Below are 27,151 nucleotides of genomic sequence, written 5' to 3' on the forward strand. Positions count from 1 at the left end.
TGGTATCACTCTATCATCCTTTGTGCTTCCTTTCACAGAGCAGCAAATGGATAATTGATAAGATAAGACAGTAAGGGGTATTGATATACATTTTCATTTGAGTGAGTGAGTTTCGTTTTAGCCCATTTCCGGTGTCCCCTGCTGGAATATTCCTTAAAGCGGAATAAAACAAAACTCACTCATTCACTCTTGCTCACGTTAGTAATTGACTGGATGGCTCTATTTAGCATTGTGGCATAAAAATCTGGCTATCACAGCCATGTTCGCAGGATAGCCATCATAACAGAGATTATCAATATCAAGATATGCTGGACAATCATGTTGTCCTCTGTGCAGTCCAAGTGTTATTACCTGAAACAGTCTGAGGGGCATGGGATGGGGAACTGGAGTCTTCACTGAGTCGGCTGACACTACTCTCTCTCTTCCTCTCTGGTGGTTGGGATGGCAGGAGGGGTGGTTGTTGGAGCTGCCCAGAAGTGCTGGGTGACTCTGAATCTGATTTCATCTACAGACAAAACATGCAACTCTGTTACTCTCTTTACATACAGTCTAACAACACAACTGAACACACACTGATGGTGTTGAAATTTTTCACCAGACTGTTTCATCATCACAACTAATTTCTTTAATCATTAATAATTTGGGTATTTGTGACCTGTCTGTTTCATACTTCTCTTAAAACATGAATCATAACAGGGACAAATATCAAGAATGTATGACAGTACAAATTTAAAAACCACTTTATTAATGCAAAATGCTTTTGATAAATATTTGCATAAAATCACAAGCTTTTAAAATTTAATGCATGAATTATGTGTTGAATTGCTTTTTGTATTAAACAAGTCATTTTCTTATTTTTATCAGAAATCCTACACCAGCCATGATGAGCTGAATGCTGAAATAGTCATCAAAGACAGCAAGGAGGTGAAAAGTATAGAACAGGACTGCACTATTCTGAACTCTAATAAACATTTACAGAACAATACAAAATAGAATGTCTAATTCTAGTGACTCCTCAACTCTGAAGTTAGAGTGATACTGTTATTATTACAGTCACACAATCTAGACATTAATATATAGATACATTATTTGCCTTAGGGAAACTGAACTACTGCATGTATATTACAGTATGAATAACAAAGTCATTGAAGCCTAAAACTGTCTCAACATTTGTATTTATTTTACGGTAGGTTCTCTTGCCCCTATCTTTTTACTACATCCTGTATCAGAACTAGAAGAAAATTACTTTGCATCTTATTAATCCAGAAAGAAAAATGATCTAATGAAATCAGCTGATAGGTGTAGTGAACTATACAAGCGTTGCAATTGCACCTTCACATAATCAAGTCCAGCTACTGTAAACCAGGAAATGTTTGCGTGCAATAAATTAATGCGAAAAATGCGATTCTTATTGTGTCACATTAATAAATCGTCACATTTATTTAAAGTTGCTTTCTCATGTCGACGGTCAATAGTTCTGCTATTCGGGCCCACTATTAAGGGTACTTGTGTATCGCTTGCATGGTATTACAAAACAACAGGAAGGAATCACCGTACATTAAGTGACGCTTTGGTGTTGTTGCGTTCATACCATAAAATGGCAAAGTGAGTATGCTGATCAAATTCTTATAACTCGCAAAATTTTATCATCGCATTTATGGTATTAACTGTTCAAAAACAAAATATTATCGATGCAAAAATTTCCAGATTTACAGTAACTAACTGATAGGAGAATTCTGTCCTGACATTAGGGATGAAATGGTACGCTCATACAATGGTATGGTACATATTGTGGTTCAAGGCTTTTGCTTCGGTCTGTTTCAGTTTGGTATACAGGTTACTTACTTCATGGAAAATACTGGCCATCTAACAAAGAAATGCATAGAAATCAACAAAATAATTGATTTTTAGACATTTTGGAAAAGGTTTCAAGAAATTAATAAAATTGTGATTCGAAAATAAAAAATATCAAAAGTTTGGATTGCAGTATACCCAACCAAAGGCAAAAATACTGTGGTTCTACAAAAACCACCATATACTGTTTCACCCTCTCTGACATACTCACATACTTTGATATGAATCAGTACCCCAGATAATGTACCTGGCTCCAGCAACATATGATAAAAACTCATTTGTGAACATAATGCAATCAATGAAAATTGGGATGACAGATACATGCATTTATCTATCAAAGTGTCAAATTTATGAAACTATTCAGGTTTAATTCAAACTGGCAGCCTTTGAAGGCATTTTTACTAATGTTCATTTTCGAAGAAATGAAACCCCTTCAAAATAAAAATGTTAGTTAGCTGCTTGTAAGACACAGCTCTGACAAAAATCAACACCATATCAACATACTATGTTGTAACATACAGAAACCTGTACTGATTTGAATACTAGATCAACTCTTACCAAGAATTTGAAACCTCCACATCATCTGCCTCCTTAATCAATTTACATGGAACATGTCCAACCTTGATGGATAGAGCTATCAAATTATACTTTGGAATAGGACACAAATCAAGTGGCACAGTTCATGAGAGCAGCCTGTAAATGACCTGGACAGATCTAGACATATGTTAACAGCTTGATGCATATACATTCATTAACAAAATCCTAATGTTTGTTTGAATAACAAAATCTGCTTACTCCATCGGAATAAATATTCATGGTAAAAGTATTGTGAATGTTTATGGTAAGAAAGGGTACTCTTTCTATCTATGACCCTAACATTTGCTTGCATAACAAAATCTGCTGATTACATCAGAATACATATTTACGCTCAAACTATTGTGAATGTTTGTGGAAGGAAAGGGTAGGTACAACTTTGTATTTTTGACAGAATTGATCACATTCAAACTATTACATATTCATGATCCACACCATCAAATTTTGGGTTCTAGTGGTGAGAGACAGATCAAAAGAAATCCAATGCATTCTCTAAATAATCAAAACAAAAGTGAAACATGTTAAAATATAATATATTCAGTGACCAATCACTGGCAAAAAATGCTAAAGAACAAGTTTATGGATGTTTCTGAGAAAGATCCATCAGAATTCTGTTGCTGTAGTGTTCACTATGCTAAAAGAGAGTTTCTAGAAGAATACACTGTGTGTAATTTTCCAACACATAAACACTAGACTGCTGGTCTATAGTGGTGCTAACCATGTAGTAAAGACATGGAATCGAGTTCAGACTAGAGTGCCAAGGCATGAAGTTGTCAAGGTAAAGGCTAAACAGAAGAACACCAGTCTCAACTTTCAGTGGAGCTAGCTGTATGTGATAAAACTTGATTTGATACACACCGAAATACATTTCTATACAAAAGCCTTTAGCCGTGTTTCACATTATTATCTGGCAATTGTAACTACTTGAGCATATCAATGTATTTCCAGATATCCTTATGCAGTATAATAGCTTTCTGATTCATGCATGCTGTCAGTCTGAGGACAATTGCTCCTTTGTTTACAACCAGCCTGAAGCAATGTGATGATACTCTGACACACTGTCATGATGAAGATGGATGGCATATAATATTCAACATGTCAAATATTATTATAATACATTGCTCTGAAGATTGACTGACTCAGCTGATGTCATCACTTGCAACTGGGATATTTTCTATCAACAAAATTGTTCATGATACTAAATAAGGTAGTCCCAATTTTGTGAGTCTTACAATAGTAATCCATGACTGAGAGTTAATCTGTAATTCTGACTGTCAAGTACAGTGACAGACCAACTCTGATGACTTGTCTCATGATTTTGGACACTCGAATAACAATGTCATTTATCAAACAATCATTATTTTGTTGGCTGTCGATTTCACCTGACTGTGCCAAACTTGGACTTCCTCTCCTGATTTCCGGACTGTCAATTCCAATTTGGATAATAAATGACAATCATTGACACTATCTGTACATGTGTAAATGTCAAACAAACACATCTGGTAGTAACATATGCATTCTGCATGAAATGTAGTACCTGGGTTATGTGTTGTCCATACCCCTCCACTCTACAACCATAAACTGCCCAACCACATCTAAAACAATGTAGAACTTCAACCATGGAATACATATCTTCTGAGTATAACATCCATTCCCTAATTTTAAAAGTATCTCAAGTGCCCTTCAAAAGGCCACACTACAAAGGTAAATTAGAGAGAAAACAATCTGGACACCAAACATTCCATTTTGAGCAAGAATTTGTTACAACAACCGAAATATACACTAAAAATAAGTAATTGCCACTGGAAGCACTACAGAAAACATTATTAGCACAAGGTGTAGGTTATACATCTATGACACTGTAAAAAGTCAAATGTGAAGGTCATGACACAAAGCTACAAGGTCAGCAACAGAAAGGTGAAGGTTATAAGCAAATGGTGTAACAATGAAGACAGCAGCAACATTTGGCTAAAGGTAATTTTTCAGCATTCTACAAAGCAGAAGTCTAATGTTAAGCTCCTAGGCAGGACATGAAATCTAAACATGGAGTACCCCAACAAACTTCATGAACTCAGAAGCAAACGAGCCCCCTGGCGTTGTGGGAACAGGTTGGGGGGAAATAATCGTAGTTGGAGCGCTCGTTAGAAATGATGTTCCTGCTTCAGTGCTCTTCAATCCAATCTGAACACAAGAAATAAAACATGGTACTCTGCCACACAGGCTATAAGCACATGTTGCTCGGCATGTTTATCTTGCTGCAAATAGGAGCTGGTTACAGTCAGTACTCACGACATGCATTACACCAATACATAGCTGAGGTTATAGTGTTAAAACTAAGTAGATGGTTGCCGTTTGTGTAACAGGATCAAGAGCTGTCATATCTATGATGCATAATTGAAAGGCTGCATTAAAAAAAATAACTTTTTTAAATGGCAACAAAAATTGTTATGCGCACAAATAAAGATGATGTGCCAATGCTCAAGAAACATTTCACTTTTTTATTTAGCCTACTGAACGATTAATATTTGTTTATTATTTCAGGTCTAATATCATTAAGTGGCAAAACTGTAATATCAATCATGGACTAGTTGACTGATGGATTTGCAGCAGTCATAGCTCTACAATCACTTTATGAAAGTATCTGGTGAACATATTTTCGACAAATGTTACAGATTTTAACCAGGATTACTCTAACACTGAATGGTCTAAATCATATCATTATATGTTACATATATAGTTAACTGAAACCACAGGGTGTGAGGCATGACCACAACTGTTTTTTGATATCACTGTTTCTATGTTACTCTCTGTGCAAATTCCAGAAATAATTATATGATCTTTAAATACTATTAACTTTGAACATCATTCTAAAACAGTAAGGGAACAAATTACTATACAACATCTTTTCATTTGTTTCATGAGTTGATAACATTCTACCAGGAAATCACACTGGCGCTTTGAAACAATATATAAATTCTGTACCAAACTGCTTAAATTCTGACGAGTAATATTCATCATCTCTGACGATGGTTTTTGCCATGTTAAGCTGTAATAAAACATTTCACACAGCATATTAAGTACAAATTCAAACTTAATATTCAAGGTTAATATTTTCTAACAATGTTTTTCCAATGATTTTTGAAAGAATTAGAGATTTAAAATAGAAAGTACAAACATCTTCACATTCTACATAAAGAATGAACTTGAAAAAATTATCATGATTAGATAATTTGCTTTAGATATATCTTTCAAAGGAGGGTAGTTTTTACTTCATGTAGAAATATTGTATCATTTCTATTCAGGGAAGTGCAGGTGTTTCAGTGACTACCTCCCTTGTCATTCACCAGTTTGACGGTTAAATTAGTTACTAGTGTTAGGTATGGGCTACTACACATCCACTTAAAGGCAAACACAGGCCATGCAGATTCATGCAAACGTTGCATCAAGTTAGATTTGTGCCCTTGTTGTGTGATTGTGTATGTCTTGACATTCACAGTGGGGCCTGTTTCACAATGCTGTCATAGTGCATGATTGTCGTAAGTCTATGTTTCAGTATAGGAGTTACGGCTGTCGTACGTTTATGTTACAGTGTAGGAGTTACAATATTCATAGTGCTACGACAGCTTTGTGAAATGTCACCCAGACTTATTGTTGAAGGAAAACCAAGAGATTCATCGAAGGAAACCATTTTTGTCACATGAACCACTGTATTTCCATGTCATGTCAAAATCTGTGAGCAGGTCAGTGTGCTTTACAAAGAACAAAGTATGATAAGGGTGCTTTCTGAACCACAGATTCGGGTCAGAGTCGGGTAAAATGCAGCAGAACATTCCAGAGGATATTTGGATATGTGAAGGTCTGTGGCACTAGCTCATATTATTATGAAATGTTGATCATGGAGAGTCATTTACAATAATCCAGCAATATTGTAAGGAACACGACGGGGAATGGAACCTGGGTATTCAGCATGATGAATTGACATTTCCTGATGTCAAGAATCAACATGAAAGGGGTAGGGTAGGGTAGGGTAGGGTAGGGTAGGGTAGGGTAGGGTAGGGTAGGGTAGGGTAGGGTAGGGTAGGGTAGGGTAGGGTAGGGCTGGTGTACTCAGGTAGAAACCTATCCAAGACCTACTATCTGGATACAGTGATACATAACTAATCAAGTTACTGAATATCAAATCCACCAATCCATGCTCTATGCCAAGCATGGGGACCTATTTTAAACTAGAGTGAGTGGGTGAGAGAAGTTTTATGTGCACTCAACATTATCATAGCCACATGGTGAGTCCATAAATAATCGAGACAATCCAGTGGTTAAAAGAATGAGCATCAACTTTGACCTGGAATCCCCACTGCAACCTGAACTTGCAGGGGAAGGAAAGAAAACTAAACTATTCACCCTTATCACGCTTTGTCCCCTTTAACTTTAACATGGCCATGTACATGAATTATACAACAGCCTTGGGACTGATCAATAATCATGCCCACATTATCATGCTAAGGTGCAAGGCATGCATGCAAGTTGTCTAAGATCTTTCCACTAAATTTCATTATTGTTGAAAACTTCATGTCAGGTACACTAATAACACTATGATGTAACAGTCACATGAGACATGTGACATGTGACATGTGACATGTTGCACTATGGCTGGCGCCAAAATACTGCTGCATCTTTTGAGGTAGAGTTGTGTTCTACATTGCTATTAAGATTCATTCCTGTACAGGCATACCTGAGTTACTGAGCATATTCACTAAGAAACCAACTTAATGGATACCCCACTCAGAAACATTACATGTGTATACTAATGCTGAACCCCCATTACTTTTCTTACCCCCAAAATACCAAGTACCCGGCTAGGTAACGACGAGTACCCTCTTTGAACATCCTTTGGTATGGCATGACCAGAGGATAAAATCGGTGACCTTTAGTTCATAAGTTAGATGCCTTCACCCCTAGATCACAGAGGTGGTCTAATGCTGTTACAGGCTCTCAAATATTCACAAACCTAATCGATGGTCAACGAATAAACAATCTTTACTGAATCCTTAGATTCAATGCCACACAATTTAGTGGTCACACATCACAATTATGTTCCTATCTGACAGCTGTTTTTTCTAAACAATCCCTGCTACAGTTAGCACTGATAACAACCTTAAAAATAAGTGGCGCCTATTCTGCCTTGAAATACAAACAGGAAATATTTTCACCTCAACTTTTCATAATCAAGTGAAAGTGTTACTTTTAAGCACAAAGAATTATTTCCTCAGAGTAACGAAAAAATATTACTGATATGTAATCACAACCAACAAATTCACATGTCTCTTCTTTTCCTGCAAAACAAAATGCTTTTAAACTCACAAAGGTGTGCACAATCAATAATCCTACAACCCTGCCAGTCTTACCTTTATCTTGAGCTTGAATCCGCTCGAGTCATCTGATTGCACTGGTTCAGGCTTAACGTTCATATTACTAGATTCTAAATTTGGTTTGAGGTCGATCAAAGGTGATGATGCCTTCCTCTTAGTTCCTGTTTCTCGCTGGTCATGTGACTCCCCTCGCACAAATAAAGGCTTCTTCTCTGGTGTGACATCAACATCGATCATCTCGACATCCTCAGACTGAGATCCCTTAGTGGGTGTGGTCTCCTCAGCTTGGGACATCTCATCAAACAGCTCATCCTGTGGTATATGAAATGCACTGCTGTATCTCTGGCTGTGAAGGGCTACGAGTCAAGAAGTACAGTTCTTTTACAGCTAATCAAGATACAGGAACAGGAATTCCCACAGGGATTTGCCACTACGGTGTAGGTCAAAGTAGCAGATTCTAGCACAACCAAGGGACATAACTCAACAGGGACAGAATAGTGTGTAGTGAAACTTTGTAATATTACAGGTTCTGTAAATATTCAAGAAATGATCAAACTGATGTAAAAAACAGCATTCAAACCTTTTGAGATATGACATGAAATCCCCAATCCTAACCACCATAATCACACAATGATATCTCACCTCTGTCTTCTCGGGAACTATGGTTGGATTCAGCATGGTAGTTTTCTCTTTCAAGTTGAGCACTAGAACACTCTGCAACGTAGAATGGGGTCTCAATACAATAAACTGACAAAGACTACTTGGTAGCACAGGATAAGTGTTAATGGTAATATAAGTTTGTGTTGTATTAAACCATGTTCAGTTTGTGATGATGTTTCTAGGCTCATGAGTGTCTCCCCTTGTGTATTTTATGTAATATGTAATGAGTGATGCAGTAGAATTTTCTAAAAATTCATTTCTTCACTGATTTCATTCAAATTTGAAACAAATATTCATCATAACATATCAAAACAATACACAATTATAAAAATCTAGATTTTATTTTTGAAAATTATTGTCGAAAACGAGAATTGAAGCCCTGTGTATTAAACATATGTGATTTAGGGTGCACTGCAACCTAGAAATCGCTTAGATTAAGCAAATCAATCACTTAATCATGGCTTGCAACAGCACAAAGTGTTTCTGATCAATTATAGGTTGGTCATCTGGCCCTAAAGAAGAAAGTGTTAGAAGGGAATTTATGACTGTTGAAGACTACATTGAAGATGTGGAACAAACTGAGGATGCTGGGATGCAAGCTGTCTTTGCCAGTTTCCCATATGATTGGGTCAAACAATTCTTGTTCAGCCATTGAATTCGAATGTACCTAAGCCACCATTTTGGTTTGATAATGAAGCAACCTCTTCAGCAACCGGTGTGACTGCAAGCAGCTGATAGTTGTCAGGAGAATCAATGTACAGTGCTTGCAAGTCACTGGTTGTCTGCAACGCACTTTTAGTGACTAAACTCTGTGAACGTCACTTAAGTGATATCATGGCATATCAGCATAAGGTCAGAAAAACACTCAGAGTGAATCAGGACACAAATAAGTTGCAGACAAATCAGTAAACACACTGTGTGAGTCTGGATTCAAACTCACAGTCAGTGGTTTCTTGCACACATAAAGGCTGTAACTCTCCACTGCAAGTTTATGTCATAAATTGCAGAGGAAAACGAATATGAAGACTACATGAAACTAGATTGAATGATGCGGTGCAACAGCAATACTGACCTCTGGTATAGCCAGGCAGGTTGGTCGTGTGCGGCCATACAGAACATGGTACAGGTCAGCAATACCACATCTCAGACGGCTGTCATGGGACAGTGAGGAGCTGGACAAAAATATCATGTAATTTGTAGGATAAAATTTATAGTTTATACTTATCTTGACTCACGCCATATGCAAATCTCCCTTTCCCTTTAAACGATTAAGCGGAAGAAGAGAGTGACAAGAGCATGCCAACGATAACGTGGGATACTTGTTGTGGGAAAAGTGATTTTACATTTGCTTCAGGGAGCAAAGGGCCTCAAGTTGTCACATAACTGTTTGAAGGGAAAGGGAGATAAGCAAATAGCATGAGACCGGATAAGGAAATATAATGGTATTTGCCAGGTGGTCAGCTACAGTCAATCTTCAAAACTTATGATACAAAAGCCCATTTGCTTTCATTCAGTGTAAGCAGACAAAAGACATTAATCATTTCAAAACATACTGCTAGAAATAAGCTAATTCTTTCACAGATGACATAATTGGCACCCCAGTGAGTGACTGAATATTGCACAAAGCAACACTGGTACTTGGCAGCTATTCATGGTAATACAAAAGGTAACTAAAGATGAGACACTAATTTTTCAATATGAATGGGTATGAGCTGTCAAAAAAAGCATCAAATATCTTCGTTCTGGCAATTTTCAAGTACATGTACCATCGAAAACGTTATGTCAGCACTCCAACTTAATGAACACTGAGCAGGCCAAGGCTCATCTAGCACTCCATCTTGCGCCAGTGGGTATGTCTGGTCATAGTCAACATTACAACTACCCAGTGGTGACCATGAAGTATCTAGTGTGTGACAGCACAAGCAATAATCCTAAGTATCAACAAGATCACAACAGTAACAACTTGCATTGTTAAACACTGATAGTAGAAAGAAGTTCACTTTGTTATAAAACCCCAGTTTTATCCATGCTGTGGCACCCAAGTCCTGAACCTCCTCCAGCTACATGAGGTGTACTCACTTCATCATCTTCCAGAGTCTTTCCACCAGGCCATCTGTATTGAGAGGATTGCTGTCTGACTTTTTAAAGGGAGGGTTTTCGATAAGTAGTTGTAGAGCACCATGTCTGAAATGCACATACCCTGAATAACTTTTTATGTTCTTTCATCATACTGCTATTAATCTTACTGTGATCTGAAATCTGACTAATCTGAAAAACAAAAACAAAATAGATAGTCATCGTAACTACAAGCAATATTCCAGTTATATAGAATCATGCCTCTATATGATCAAGTCTGAGCCAAGCATTCTGGTGACTGCCACCAGCTGCATCACCTTACACTGTCGAGAAACACTTGCATGCTTAATATCACTTTCATGTGAAAGAGCATGACCAGGTCCACCCAAACCATGAACACACCTCTCACACTCACAGATTATTGGGATCTATATTACCATCAATACTCGTCACCACAACACCGGTGATGATCCCAATTAGAAAAAGCCATCAGCCATCAAGTCTCGTAAGTGGCAACTAATGGGACTGGCGGTCAGGACTGATGACAAGACAAATACATGCATAGATAAATCCAAATCACATGAAGTCAATCACAGAATTGTCTGGTCCAGACTTGATTTACAAGCTGCTGTTATGCAGCCAGGAAAATTGCTGAGTGCAGTGTTACATGACCCAAGAAATGGGTCATTACTGCAAGTAATATCAAAATGTTAAACATTGCTAAAAATCATCAGTTAGTACATGTCAATCTAATTTCAGTGGCTGTGGTTTTATGCTAACAACATTCCACCTGTTTCACAGTGCCCTGTATCTTATCAAGCATGGACCGGGGCATTGGGTTAGTCTAGTGGTTAAAGTGTTTGCTCATCACACCAAAGACTCAGGTTCAATTCCCCATATGGGTACTATGTGTGTTCCCCGAAATGATATTGCAGGAGCATTGCTAAAAAAACAGCACTCACCATACATTCAAGTCTAGACCAATGATCATTGACCAGGAGCAGACAAAACTAAATTAGTCATTTCTTAAAGACAAGCATGTTTTTCTTGTCATTTGATTAATGTCAGTTGGATTATCACAGTGTGTAGCATAAAACACCACCACTTGTAAGGATTATGGGGTTTTCTTCACATATCAGCCACACTATTTACCTGACTAGGTTGTCTGGATCTGTCTCAATGATATCCAATAACCATTTCAGGGTGTCAGTATTACGGTCAACTGCAAATGCAAATGTTTTCACTTGTCATCAAGTAAAATATGAGACACATGCAAATACCTTACAGCACTAGAGCCCAAATATTTTTATTTGTTTTGTTATTCAGCTGCAAAGGGTAAATGTATAGTTGATTGCAATGAAAAACAAAATCTACTGCCCAAAGAAATTCAGTTTATTATTTCACAAGTAAAATTTACACATAAAGATAGATTCCATAATTTCAAAAAGATAATCTTCTAAATAAAAGTGAATATTATTTGCAATAAAATCATGTTAAACTGACTCATTAAGTTTCATGGTATGCTTCACTTCAGCAAATATTTGAAAGAAAATTTTACAACGACAATATGGTTTGGGACAAGAATTGGCTTATTATGACAAATACTTGATTTCAAATGATCTATGAATCCAAAAGGGTGTGCTGATAAATAGAAGTTTTGTGATTTCCCTGTTGAAGAAAAGAGCTGGCATTACCTTTAATAAAGTCTACAATAGCACTGAATGCAGCTAGTCTGACATCTCGGAACACCCCATATGCGGCATAGCTCTTGAAAAGCTCGGGGTCGTTGGGTAGGTGACCAAACTTCTGCAGGCTGCGGATTGCCCGTATACAACTGAAACAAAGTTACATCAATCCTTGTTTAATCATAGTACGTGAAATGTGCTCTTGCGTAAACTCTTGAAACAATAACATAGTTTCATATTGGAGGCATTTTGAAGTTTGGTGAACATGAATACATGACATGTTTTATGCATAACCTGTGTAAAGAATAAAAAGAACCAGTTATGGATAAAATGTATCATGTATTCAGGTGTTTCATTGCATATAGTGTTTACAACATATCTTTCTATCGATTGTTCATGAATGTGATTCAAAAACAAGAACCATAAATGTTTGGTAGGATGATGTATATGGTCATTCGTAAAAGAAAGAAAACAGTGGTTATGGGCCAATAATATGATGTGGGGGGAGTTCATTTTGGGATGGACAGGATTAAAACTGGATGACTTATGGCTTGTTGAGCACGATGTTTTTGTGACCAGAATTGACCAGGTTCTCAGTAAATGTATCTTGAGTGACCTCCCTTAGTTGTGGTTGTAACATTTTACCCTTTGTTTTACTTTGTTTGATGATGTACCTAATTCTTTGTGTTTCAATATGATTTGGGTATCATCTCAAACCAATACATGAAACAAACATTTGAAAAATATATGTCTTCAATTAAAATGCCCTGGCCCCAGGAAATGGTGAATGAGAGAGTGGACTGTGCTACATCAGTAATGCAACCCAAACATGGCATTGTAAGTCACTATTGAAAACTGACAATTACAGAAAGGTTGCTCTGACATTTCCAGATCTGATGGAATTCCTGTGTCCACTGGATCCCTACAACTCACCCTCCCATCACCTCTGACTCCCTTCAGCTACTTCTCCCTTAAGCTCTGACTCCCTTCTGCTACTTAATCCCCTCAGATAACTCCTCCCTCACCTCAATCCCTTCAACTACTTCCTCCCTTCAGCTTCTTCCTCCCTCACCTGAATCCCTTCAACTACTTCCTCCCTCACCTGACTCCCTTTAGCTACTTCCTCCCTCACATGACTCCCTTCAACTACTTCCTCCCTCCAAATGACTCATTTACATACTTCCTCCCTCATATGACTCCCCTCAGCTACTTATTCCATCACATGACCCCTTAAGATACTTCTTATCTCACATGACTCCCTTCAGCTACTTCCTCTCTCACCTCAATCCCTTCAACTACTTCCTCCCTCCACATGACTCTCTTCACATACTTCCTCCATCACATGACTCCCTTCAGCTACTTCCTCCCTCACCTGACTCCCTTCCACTGCTTCCTCCCTCACCTGACTTCCTCACCTGACTCCCTTCACATACTTCCTCCATCACATGACACCCTTCAGCTACTTCCTCCCTCACCTGAATCCCTTCAGTTACTTCCTCCCCTCACCTGACTCCCTTCCACTGCTTCCTCCCTCACCTGACTTCCTCACCTGACTCCCTTCAGCTACTTCCTCCCTCACATGACACCCTTCAGCTACTTCCTCCCTCACCTGAATCCCTTCAGTTACTTCCTCCCCTCACCTGACTCTCTTCCACTGCTTCCTCCCTCACCTGACTTCCTCACCTGACTCCCTTCACATACTTCCTCCATCACATGACTCCCTTCAGCTTCTTCCTTCACATGACGCCTTTCAGTGACTTCTCCCCTCACCTGACTCCCTTCAGCTACTTCCTCCCTCACATGACACCCTTCAGCTACTTCCTCCCTCACCTGAATCCCTTCAGTTACTTCCTCCCCTCACCTGACTCCCTTCCACTGCTTCCTCCATCACCTGACTCTCTTCCACTGCTTCCTTCCTCAAATGACTTCCTCACCTGACTCCCTTCACATACTTCCTCCATCACATGACTCCCTTCAGCTTCTTCCTTCACATGACACCTTTCAGTGACTTCTCCCCTCACCTGACTCCCTTCAGCTACTTCCTCCCTTACATGACTGCCTTCAGATACATCCTCCCTCACATGATTCCCTTCAGATTCTTCCTCCCTAACCTGACTCCCTTCAGCTACTTCCCCCCTCACCTGACTGTAACTGTATGTCTGTAGCAAGGAAGCAACTTCTCCAGATTCAGGCATCTTGTGATCTCTTCCAGAAACTGCTTTGTGTCTGCAGTCAGACTGTCTGTACTTTTACCATGTCTGTGTTAAAAGAAGGTGCATAATATGTACATAGGTCTAGAATTTCAAATACTATTGGAACTGAAAATATCATAAGGAAATTGCGGACAAGACCTTTTTGGAAATATTGTAAAATTGTCATAAATGGTTGTAATTCTTAGTTAGATTATACCAATGAAAGTCTTATCGCTATAATATCTTTGTGAAATGGATGGTAGTTTAGTTCATCATCCTCATAATGGTGAAGACCCGTGAAGGTCCCGGGGTAGAATAGGCCTTCAGCAACCCATGCTTGCCATAAAAGGCGACTATGCTTGTCGTAAGAGGCGACTAACGGGATCGGGTGGTCAGGCTCGCTGACTTGGTTGACACATGTCATTGGTTCCCAATTGCGCAGATCGATGCTCATGTTGTTGACTACTGGATTGTCTGGTCCAGACTCGATTATTTACAGACCGCCGCCATATAGCTAGAATATTGCTGAGTGCGGCGTAAAACTCAACTCACTCACTCACTCATAATGGTGAAAAGGTTTGAAACTTAGTTGCAAAAGCATATTTCATAACTTGATTCGCCAAATCAATCCGTTATAGAAATTTATCAGTTACCAACATCTTGCTGTTTTGTTTATGACAAGTTGAGAAAAACTAGGACACTACCCTGCATGGGTACTCCACAGAGAGATAAAGAGGTGCATGAAACTACTCACTCTGAGATTACTACCGGAGTGACAGCAGGAGTAATGGTGGCAGACATTGCATCAATGAGAGCAGCTCTGTAGTAGTTGTCTGAATACTGCAAGTAAGTATAATGTAGTTGTCATTAGTGGGGAGTTATGCAATTTTTTATGTTGTTGAACATGTACTTCATCATGTGAGATTATGTTTTCACTGATGAATTCGTGCTCTTGGTGTAGGTCATGTCTGTTTGCAGTTTTTCTGTGTTCTTATGTCCTACTTCCATGGTTATTTGTTCTTCCAGTGTCCACGGTGAACTTGGGGAGAATTTTGTTCTGTGTTTGTTTACTATTCAAATACGTGCTAAAAATTATAAACATAGACCCTTGCAAGTCATGTCTGGCAATTTGACTCTTACTGCGCCTGGTAGCCATGTGCTAACTATTCAGGTTTATAATGAATCGCCAGACATATCCCGACCTGACAATGGGATTATTTGGAGATGAGGTCCTAGTTCCAAAAGAGGTCGTTGTCGGAAGTGATGTCACCTCAACCAAAGAAGTTGAAGTCATCTACGTCCTCCATCTATGATGTATCTTGACTCCTGCTACCTGAGGTACAGAGCTTCAGGGAATCAGCACAACATGCAGCATCTACCAGACCTCCATCTACTGCATCTACAACGATGCTGCAAACTTCAGTGAGTCTACTTTCAACGCAGACATCAACAACGTCTACACTCAACAAGTTGGATGCTTCTGCGAACCTACAATGGAGGAGACGGAGCAGCTAGTGACAAACAAGGCTTGTCATGTGACCAGTGTGTTGGGAAACCAGGAGGCTTCCTGTGGGTGAGTGTGATTGTATGTCCACTTCAAAAGAAGGGATTTCAAGTGTTCCACTATCTTCGCATAATGGGAGGAGATGAGCAAATAAGCATGAGTCAGGATAAGGAAAAATTATTATTACACAGTATCACAATGGTTCATTCCTGAAGGCTAAAGAGCGGAATGGATCATCCTGTGTTTGAAAGTGAGAGCAGATTCACCAGTGGTGAGCATGTCAACAGCATAACAGCTACATTCTGAGATCATCCCACATGGCCATCAAATTACAACTGTACAAATATATTCAGACGGTGTTGCAGAAACACACACACACGTCAATTCAGCCAGGGCCCAATTTCACAAAGTGATTGTAGCACTACGGTGATCGCAATTCCCACACTTTCACATAGACTTATGACAATCATAGCACTACAATCACTTTGTGAAAGGGCCCCCTGTACCTTGTTCTTGCTGTTGTCATTGTACTTGAAGAGGTCCAGCAGGAAGCGCATCACCTCAGGTGGACAAATACAGTGTACAGTCCGCAGGTTGGCCATAGCCATTGGGATGGTCTGCAATGCAACAAAGAAAGGTCTTGACCATCAGTGCAATGCTAATCAATGCTTTGTTTTCGAATACATACCCGTCAATTAGTACATTCTTCATGTATCTGGTAAATCATAGATAAGTAATGAGATGGGTTCGTATACAACACACAGATGTCAAAGGGTTTTGCATGATATTTCCAACCCTATCACTGAATGAAACCGGCGCAATGTGCAGAGCCTGTAGCTGCAAGGGATGGACCAGTACTGCACATGCCTTCAAGTAAAAACCATTGCACGCTACTGTAAAGCTGCCATATGCATAAAATGTTTATGGAAGAATGAACAATAAATGTCACACACATGTAAGATCACTGAATCAGATCAATGGAAATTGTGATACACTTCATAATAAAAAGACTGCATGTCAAGTGAGGTAATCAAATTAAACAAGATTTATATCAAACTTCCAGGGATCACTGAATTAGCTCAGGGATTGGGGTGGTGGGGTAGCATGGTGGTTAAAGCTTTTGATTGTCATATCAAGTACATAGGTTAAACTCTCCATATGAGGAACAAAGCATAAAGTCTGTAAAGGAATATTGCTAAAATATTGTAAAATGTTACTTATCACACTCATTGCTCAGAACCTAGCTGGAATCTCCATGCAATAGTTGTATCATTATTATAAATGTTTGAACCATTAAACTTCTTTTGAACTATTGTTAAACAAGTGGTACTGATCTGGGATCTGTTTCACAAAGTTCTTGTATGCCTAAGATGTCATAACTTTTCTCGTAACATTGGTATCTCCTGTGTTACAATATATGAGGTATGAATTCTACGAGAACAGTTAGGAGATCTTAGGCTTACGAGAGCTTTGTGAAATGGGGCCCTGTACCTTAAGCAGGAAGTAGTGCTGGAAGTTGCTGAAGTTGTTCTGTCGGATGATAGCCTGGCAGGAGTGAGACCCAAACATCTTCTTGAACATGATCATCATGGCTGGAGGTCCTGTCCATCCTGCTACCATGGAGTTAGCTACCTGCAATACCATCCAATCTTATATAAGATGACAAAATTACTAGTCAAGCAAGAGTGAGTGAGTGAGTGAGTGAGTGAGTGAGTGAGTGAGTGAGTCAGTGAGTGAGTCAGTGAGTGAGTGAGTGAGTGAGTGAGTGAGTGAGTGAGTGAGTAATAAGTAATGCTTAAGTAATAGGAACCAGGAATCAAGAACTGACCATCACACAATTCAACCAATTTCTAGGTGTAGCACAAATTACTTCATATTCTACCACACATTTCTATGGGGTGGAGATGTTGCCTCACCTACTAAAGCCTTACTAATGAGTATGTACAGCAATCACTTCCAAACACAATGTCCAGTGAGTGTTTATTTTAGTGTCTTTGATTCAATTTAAGGTTGGCCAGAATTCATGATTGAAACAAGTAATTACATGCCACAAAGCACATGCAGTGACATGTTTCACGTGCCATTCAATTAAGGAAATAGTTGAAAATTTTTAAAATGTGCTGCTTCAATACCTATTTCAGTGTTCATAAGACATCATCATCGTTTTAATTGATGCTATAAATACATTTCTGTTCAAAGTTCAAGTTTGACCCACCTTTGCCAGACAGATGCAGGCATCCATCCGCACCTTGTAGAAGCAGTGTTCGTTCTCTATAGTGTCTGTCAGTGCCAAACGAGTCTGTGGAGTAGGGTAGTGCTCCAAAGCCCAAATACCCTGGAAACAAGGAAATCGTAAGATCATATGAGTACAGGACACTAATAATCCAGTACAGGTCTGTAATACCTCATATACTGAACACTGGTACCTGCTATTTTTGCAATACTTAACATATGTATGGATGCTTTGGTGGTTTTATGTATATGTATCTTTCATTGTATTGTATGTGTTTACAGTGTTAACTGTGAACAGAAAATTTCCTTCAGGATAAAAAAGCATTATTTTTCCAAGCTTTTTTTTCTTACAGAATCAGTGGAAATGTCAAGCGGCTGAAAGTGAGAATACATGGGAACAACTTGAATTAGGCTCTTCAGCATGAAGAACAAATACTGCTGGACACACTGAAATGCTTCCCAAATTATTTTTGGTAAAATAATGTGCCAGGGCCTTAATCACCTAATGCAAGACTCCCATATACATAGAGCTGCTCTTGTGTTGTATTAACCAAAAAATATTACATCTGCAGGCATAAATAAAAGGGACCTTGTTTTCCTATCAATTCAAGCTTCCACATATTTCTGTGCACATTATTGCATTAAAAGTGTCACAGCATCAGAGACTGATATGAACATTTCTACATGAAATAACTTAACCGACACAAAGAAGGGGAACATAATACTGGCATCGCCAAAATATGAGCAAAAAATATTTGTAAAAAATGGTTCCAAAAAACAATATGGCAGAGAGTCTCAGGTAATAACCTCAATTAATTGTCTCACCTGTAACTGAGCGGACACGTCCCGTTCAAACTTGAGCTGGTACTGCCACATGTAATCTGGCTGCTCCCAGGTGACATGGCGGAGAAGCTGCAGGTCTGCATCCACTCTCAGCCACAGTACCGGAGAGTCCGCACTGCAACACCACATCTTCATTAGTATACAGGGAACACATTACCTGTATCAAGTCTGTAACTATATGAAACAGATTTGGGGAGGGAGTGGGGTAGTCGAATCGTACCCGTCACCTCATCATGAAAAATACATCCAGGTTCTATTATGGGTACAACATGTAAAGCCCATTTCTGGTGTCCTCTGTTGTGACACTGCTAAAATATTACTAAAAACAGTGTAAAACCATAGTATTACTATACCAGTGACTTCTGTAACCCAGGATCATGAAACTAATACTGGGATTAGACTTGCACACTCAGCTGAAGCCTGTCTGTTTGGTAAATGGCAAGACTAAACACCATGATATAGCTGAAATGTTGCTGTGTGCTTCATTAAACACACAAAAGAAAGACCTAATCTTCAGCTGGGACATTACTTAACTAGCTTCAACTTTCAACCAGTGTCAGAAACAAAACCACTAACACACACAAGTGTTTTGTTGCACAACCCCAAACAAAAAAGACTGGAAAAACATGCTTTCTCATTATATCTGGCATTAGCCACAATCATCAATAGATGTCGATCAGGAATCCATACATACTCCATAGCACTAAGATCCATGTCAACTTCTTCTCCTGTGATTAACGGAATCTTCTTCTTTTTGTTCCTGTGAAATAATTTCATTACAATTTCATAAAATATAAACAATCTGATGCATACAGTCAGGTTTGGTGCTTTGAAGTGTATTTCACTTGTTACAAAATATGCTAGATATATAACTATTGGGCCTAGCTGTAGATGCATCCAGAGTAGTATGAAGATTTATCAGATGGTCAGACTAAGGCGCGCTTCAAAGTGAGAAGATAGATCCTTATACAGTGAACACTTCCTAACACTTCGTAACACTGAATTACTGGAGTTTTGTTGCTGTATGGGGCAAAAAGGATCTGTTCTAATCTTACCTCCTACTTTTGGAATGGCATGTTATCTCAAACTTGGTTTTATTTTCTTCAATCTTGAAGGTGTGGTTGAAAGAACCATCCAGCTCCTGGATGGTCACTGTTAGAGGGCCCTGTGACAAAAGAGCATTAGTCAGCATTGCATGGAAATAGTTTAGGCACATGTGTATGAAAGAGGGTGATTCTAACAGGGCTTCCATAAGTGATTGAGTACTCGAGCACGAGTCGGGTTTAACTGGACTCAGGTCCATTTTCCAGGACTTGATAAGGGGAGACAATTTTAACTGGGTTACATTTTCATTGTCTGCAATGTACTAAACATGAGAGGTCGGTGACCTCTGATATGATACATTGCTTCTTAAAATGATTAGGTAGAGGTAGATAAAAAAGTAAAATGTTTCTCAGGCATCGGCACATCACTTTTATTTGAGCGCGTAACAATTTTTCATTGCCATTTGAAAAAAATAATTTTGACTTGGCTGCGTTCCAATCATCCATTTGTCGACAATAACAATGAGTGTCTGTAAGAACGAGTGTCACTGAATCTACAACTCATTAACATTAACATGTACTAAACTTCCCAAGCTGTATTTGTGAGAGGAAAAAATAAAAATGTGTTCCTACCACTTCACTTTTTTTCCATCAACAATTTTTAAAAAGTCTTACTGCCCTCATCACTTTTGAAAAACAAAGTGCCTGAGAAACATTTAATCTTTTTTATGCAGCCAATCAATATGAATAATCAAGTGAATGATTTTTATTAATTTGATTTGACATTATCAATGGAAAATTTAAGTCATATGATGATATCAATTCTGAATAAGGTAAGTGTTAATTTGTATAATCTGCACCCATTTCATGCTTAAACTGTAATGTGTAGTGTCATGCCATTTATACTATGCTTGAAAGGTATGAATTTCAAGTACTCGTGTCGTGCCTGATCTCAAGAGTACTTGAGGCGAAGAAAACTGACTTGTTGAAACTCTAGACATACTTACTCAAAACTTGACAAGGGTTTACGGTTAACAACATTCATTGGGGATATAGTATTTATTTCCATATAGCTTGTTTACTGTCCCACTACTTACCACATATTTCAGGGCACCCTTGGCATTATGGTCCTGTTTTATCTCAAGCTCAACAACATTCCTCTTGCGATTGAACACAAAGTTACCGAAGAAATGGGCGCAACCACTCTGATAACTGGTGTCTTGTGAAGGAGAACATGGCTGCTACAAAATGGCAGGTGCAAATACAGAACATAATCCTTTGAAAATCTAGGAACATGCATCATCCATTCTGTCCCTTTGCAGTTTGTCAAGACAACATATGTTCAAGAACTGGTATATGACAAAGTGACTATCAGCCTCATATCTAAATAGCACCAATCATTAGCAAGGATACACCCACAAGTCGATAAACGGCTGGATGTCTTTTCCTGTAACTGTGTAGATGATCTTGAGAAACTGGAAGAAGATACAAACGATAACCAGACATAAGAAAATTAATTAAAGAATAAGAGAAACAATGAAATATAGTGTAACCTGTCTAAACTGGCATCCAACGGGATGAAATAAATTGCCTGTTTAGACAGGATGCAGGATTACATAGTGACAATCAGTTTCCATTATGGCTGCCATTTATACCCCTCAATCTTTTTATCTCTATCAATTCCTGAATATGTAGCTTCCTGAAAAGAGTGTATTGGATTAAGGGGCCTTGACTGAACTGCTCATAACCATGCCGGCTTAGAGAGTTTGATTCACCACATGCAATCACAACTTCCTGATTATCTAAAGTGCCAAGAGGATTAATTTGTGTACTGGATTATGGATGCTTGATTGGATTTAATCATATTCTCAACCACTTTATTGTCTTACTCCAGGTTATCTTGACATAGATGAGTGAGTGTATGAGTGAGTGTATGAGTGCGTGCGTGCGTGCGTGCGTGCGTGCGTGCGTGCGTGCGTGCGTGCGTGCGTGCGTGCGTGCGTGCGTGCGTGCGTGCGTGCGTGCGTGCGTGCGTGCGTGCTTGCGTGCGTGCGTGAATGAGTTAGTTAGTTAGTTAGTTCAATTTCATGCAGCAATCAACAATATTCCAGCTATATGTCATCAGTCTGTAAGTAATCAAGTCTGGACCAAACAATCCATGGATCAACAGCATGAGCATCAATCTACCCAATTGGAATTTCAACACAGATGATTATCAGCCTTCAGTTAAAGGTCATCAATGAAATCATCTCTCTATAGTTGTGCTAAGTTGAAGTTTACCTGGAGTTCTAACTGAAAGTCTAGCTGAAAGTCCCTCAAACTATTGTCAATGACTAAGCTAGAAACAGAAGACTATTTCAGATCAAAAGCAATGGGGTAAACTCACTGATGATGTGGAAACCAGCATGTTGGACCAGGTGTTGGCAAAGAACTTCTGCTGGGAGGCTGTGAAGGCAAGAGCTTGAAGCTTGTTCAACACCTGCAACACAATCTCAAAGTAATCACAAAAATACACAAGGAAGACACAGAGGTTGTGGTAATCTGTGGTTTAAGTCACATTCCAGCTGTATCATGGCTGCGCTTGTGGCCTATCCATCTGGGCAATGTACACCAGTAGCTGATTTATTGATATAAAGAGTTAGTTTTACATGGCTTTTAGCAATATTCCAGCAATATCTTGGTGATGGACACCAGTATTGGGCTTCACACACTGTATCCATGTGGGGAATTGAACCAGGTTTTTGGCGAGATGAGTGAACGCTTTAACCACTAGGCTGCCCAGCTGCCCTGGTTGATGGAATGATTTAGACACCACAATGACAAGGTAAGATGACAAACAATAAACCAAGTCAAAGAGCCTGTAAATCCAATCAATCTAAACTAACATACAATAAGAAGCCTTTGTTAACAGAAAATCACTCTATCCTGGAATTTCCAAATCCTACTGCAGTCAACTGTTATCATCTTGAGATTATCATCTTAAGACTAGAGACTGAACCGGCCAGGGGCCATGGGATAGCCTAATGCTTCAAGCATCTGTCTGTCATGCTGAACACACAGGTTTGATTCCCCACATGGGTACAATGTGTGAAGCTTATTTCTGTGATATTGCTGCAATATTGCTAAAAGCAGCCTAAACCATACTCACTGAACCATTCAGCATACACACCAATTGACTCTGACATTTCTGTGTAGATGATAGTTACCTGCAGAAGCAGTTCAGAGCCCAGTCTGAACTCCAGCATACGAATGACCAGCAGGGCCTTCTTGACAAACACCTCCAGGTACTTGGGGGACACAGTATGGGGACTCTTGATGGAGAAGTGCTGGTTGGTCTCCTTGCCGACGGGGTCTAGCACCACACCTCCCACCCTACTCTCATACTCACACACATCCTGCAGATGCTACAACACACAGTCACCTAGTATGTAGGAACAGCAGGTCAAGATTGATCATTTCTTCTGTTTAATTTGTATTCCTCTGTTTCAAGAGCCACACAGAAGTCATCAGCTTGAATTAGTGAGTTTAATATAATCTGAAGTAAATCCTTCACAAGTTATTGATGTTCCAGGGTAAAGACCTTAAACCCAGCTTCATTCTGAATCTGATCAAATAACACAACCCTAATCACCACATAAACCCTCTCCTTTCATTTCATGAATGCAAAAAGGGGCAAAAGGACCATCTCAGTTCTTATGAAAATATATTTGCTTGATTACTAAACATTTATAACACTGTCTTAATATAACGAAAGAGTGCAAATAAACAGTCAACTTTGTTCAAGCCAAATTTGTTCTCAGACATTTCAAGCTCAGAGCAGTAACTTCTATGCTAGGTTGGAGATAAGAGAAATAGAAATGAAGCTCTGGTGACAAACTGGTGATGGGTATGTTTCAAAAACATATAATACCGTGGGTAATGTGGGATGTTTTGACACTGACCTTGTAAATGGTCATCTTGTGTTCATTGTTACCAAATGTCTTCTTGATGAACAGACTAGAAAGATAGTTGGCCATTCCTTTGGGCAACCATGCATCATTCCTGAAAGACAAACCAACACTGAATATAAATCTTGGCAAGGAATAGAACTAAAAGCACTTACTTCCCTTGTTTGCCACTTGTGTTTCCATTACTTCTCATCACTTACTACATAGATTATGAAATGGCAACAGAAAGAATACATACATGATGATTATAGTTGGTGTAAAACGTGTTCAATTCTTACTGACCCAGTAGTAATTTTGTTCCCATAAATTCAAACAATCAGTGTGTTTACGTGAAATGACTTAGGACCACTGAGATATGTCTTCCTATATAATGATCCAAGTCCATAAAAAGTGGAAACAATATTTACTGGACAGAATACATTACATGGTGACATAGCTTTGAAAAGGCACAAACCAGCTAAAAAAGCCCTGTCAAACTGCATCCTGGTGCTCAGAAATTCAGATAAGGATTCTGATAAACTCCATTGTATGTATTTGACAAAAACTAATATGAAAAGACAACATGTGGCTTAAAGTCGTGTTTCCATCATTAAGGACACCATGACCGAAGATGGGCAACAGCTTACCAGGACTGCATGGCGATGAAAGCACCGAAGAACTGTTCTGCAACTGCTGTGGCCATGAGGCGTCGTGTAATGAAGGTCTGGTCGATGATGCGTGATGAATGAAGAAGATCAACACTGACGACAAATGTGGAAAAAGTTTTTAAAAAACTTGAGACAACATGCGTGACCATAACGACTACTCAACAAACCCCCATCTGCAACATGCTGACTCCGCAGAGAGGGATGGTGACTTACAGTAAGGCTCCCTTTCTAAAAACATGTCACAAGTTACCCAAATCTCTCCCTCTGTGTTGTGTTTTGGTTTGACCAAATTAAAAATCCTCCATCTGTTACTCTTATTGTGAACTTCATGCAAGTCGTAAGTTAATTCTCAGGCTCTCTTTTTAGTGAAACTATTTTCAGAACTGCCAATGTTAATGTAAGGAGATGTCTCAAGAACTCTTGAATATCATTTAGCTCTAGATACAAAATCTTCATTCAAGTGAGTGAATGAGTTGAGTTTTATGTCGCACTCAACAATGTTCCAGCTACATGGCAGTGGTCTGTAAATAATTGAGTCTGGACCAGACAATCCAGTGATCAACAGCATGAGCATCAATCTGCGCAACTGGAAACCAATGACATGTGTAAACCAAGTCAGTGAGAATGACCACCCGATCCCGTTAGTCATCTCTTACGACAAGCATAATCGCCTTTTATGGCAAGCATGGGTTGCTGAAGGCCTATTCTACTCCAGACCTTCACAGTTCACTTCATTTAAACCTTCATGCGGCTGTTTGCTAAAATTTCCACAGAAGCCAAGTTTGACTGATGCAGAAGAATGTCGTTGCAGAAATGTGGCAGTGGCAAAGATCATAGAATTGTATCATTCGCTTTGAGAAAGCAGTGTACAGGCCCAACTGTCAGCTTTTCATTACCTGAAGATGGTCATGGTAGCATAAGAAGAGGCATCGACATAACTCTCATCCACAAACACCTGCTTGTAGCAAGAGTAGGGATATCTACTGGACAGCAGCTCCTCATAGAACTCAAATGACTGAAAGAGAATGAATTTACAGGTGAAATCAATCTTGAAGTTTGTAGTCACAAGGGTAGACATCCCTTGTCACATGACTAAAATAACAGCAAAAAGATAAAACTCAAAAAGATGTGGTGATGTACAGTCTCTTTTATCACTATGTCATATTTCAAATGATGATTTCCAGTTTATTCACCTTGTGACTGACTGACTGACTGACTGACTGACTGACTGAATGACTGACTGACTGACTGACTGACTGACTGACTGACTGATTGATTGATTGGGTTTTCGAAGATCATTTCTAACCTGGATCTTTATGATTGTTGTGATATATTAAGTACGATGGACTTACCTCATGTAAGTAGCTTGTGGTGTGTTTCAGCACAGAAGACAGGTGAGGCAAACAGAAGTGGGTCACTTCATGCATGTTGGGATCAACCAGGATCTCAAAAGGTCTGCAAAACAAAAAGCCAGTTTATAAGCTAGGTTGGGGTAGTGGGGAAGCCTAGTGGTTAAGGTGTTCGCTTGTCACACAGAGCCCAGGCTCGATCCCCTAATCAGTACCCATTTTGATGTCCCTCGCTGTTATTACTGGAATACTGCTAGAAGTGGACTAAACAGTCCATATTGTTTTTTTCTTGAAAGATTGAGAATAGATAAAGGACTTGAAAAGTCAAAGTACAAAAATCAGAGGATCCAAGAAAAACTGTGATCTTATACTACAACAGATCCCAGACAATCACTTACCCAACAGCCAGGGCAATGTTTGGGGCTGCGGTTGGTGTTGACAGGTAGTAATGAAAGGTCTTCTTCTTCATGTCCGGTGTGTAGATGACCTCAATCAGATCCCCACAGGAAACAGCGGTCATCTCTCGGTCAACAGTGAACTCCAGCTTCCATGAACATGGCTCTGAGAATGTGTCCACACAGGGGAACCACAGCCTGCCAAAGAAGCCTCTCTGGTAAAAAGTGTTTACTTGAGATAACTTTGCAAATAGACGAGATGGATACCTCCCCTTCATCATGCTAATTTGAATGTTCAGTTGCAACATACTACAAAAAAAAACCATAAAATACTGCTCTGTCTACTTGGTCAACTTGTTGGATGTTGGCAATGTTTTTTATGTCATATCTTTGTTTAAGCAGAGACTTTCAGATAATCTTAAACTATGCTGGTTCACTTCAATGAAAGATTCTCAAATAGAGATTAATACACTTGCGAGTGTGTCATATTGTTTTGTAAAAACAATATCAAATTATCACGAGTGTGTTAATTTCTTTATTATCCATTTGCATCTAACTTTTTATTTCTAAACAACTAAGTCCACATAAAACGAAATCAGCTCTTGTCGCTTGACGTAAAGGTCAAGGACACGTAAGAATACAGTGATACGGCACTGTGGACATAAACTCCCTGTGTAATGCTATTAAGTAAAGAGCGCGACATACTGACTAGCTACTATTGCACGAAGGCAAAAAATGTCAACTTAAGTAACTGTAAGAAT

The 27,151-nt window shown here is 39.0% G+C and overlaps 1 protein-coding gene across 2 annotated transcripts in view; it reads right to left on the bottom strand.

Moving 5' to 3' along the window:
• Positions 1-27,151, bottom strand: part of LOC137292232 (transcription initiation factor TFIID subunit 2-like) — a 33,511-nt gene that overhangs the window by 1,644 nt on the left and 4,716 nt on the right. The window contains exons 7-31 of one of the 2 annotated variants that reach the window (XM_067823812.1): positions 26,394-26,588; positions 25,999-26,101; positions 25,543-25,661; positions 24,626-24,739; positions 23,994-24,093; positions 23,259-23,456; positions 22,439-22,531; positions 21,466-21,527; positions 21,150-21,264; positions 20,065-20,174; positions 19,704-19,769; positions 18,992-19,124; positions 18,150-18,269; positions 17,426-17,566; positions 16,441-16,551; positions 15,185-15,270; positions 14,380-14,496; positions 12,248-12,387; positions 11,706-11,775; positions 10,557-10,661; positions 9,550-9,649; positions 8,460-8,531; positions 7,854-8,129; positions 4,501-4,629; positions 352-505 (exon numbers count right to left, since the gene is read on the bottom strand). In XM_067823812.1, the coding sequence (XP_067679913.1) occupies positions 352-505; positions 4,501-4,629; positions 7,854-8,129; positions 8,460-8,531; positions 9,550-9,649; positions 10,557-10,661; positions 11,706-11,775; positions 12,248-12,387; positions 14,380-14,496; positions 15,185-15,270; positions 16,441-16,551; positions 17,426-17,566; positions 18,150-18,269; positions 18,992-19,124; positions 19,704-19,769; positions 20,065-20,174; positions 21,150-21,264; positions 21,466-21,527; positions 22,439-22,531; positions 23,259-23,456; positions 23,994-24,093; positions 24,626-24,739; positions 25,543-25,661; positions 25,999-26,101; positions 26,394-26,588 (3,029 nt within the window). The remainder of the gene's footprint in view (positions 1-351; positions 506-4,500; positions 4,630-7,853; positions 8,130-8,459; positions 8,532-9,549; positions 9,650-10,556; positions 10,662-11,705; positions 11,776-12,247; positions 12,388-14,379; positions 14,497-15,184; positions 15,271-16,440; positions 16,552-17,425; positions 17,567-18,149; positions 18,270-18,991; positions 19,125-19,703; positions 19,770-20,064; positions 20,175-21,149; positions 21,265-21,465; positions 21,528-22,438; positions 22,532-23,258; positions 23,457-23,993; positions 24,094-24,625; positions 24,740-25,542; positions 25,662-25,998; positions 26,102-26,393; positions 26,589-27,151) is intronic. The other variant, XM_067823813.1, reaches the window with a different exon arrangement.

Source organism: Haliotis asinina, chromosome 7 (genome assembly GCF_037392515.1).
Source record: "Haliotis asinina isolate JCU_RB_2024 chromosome 7, JCU_Hal_asi_v2, whole genome shotgun sequence".
NCBI lineage: Eukaryota > Metazoa > Mollusca > Gastropoda > Lepetellida > Haliotidae > Haliotis > Haliotis asinina.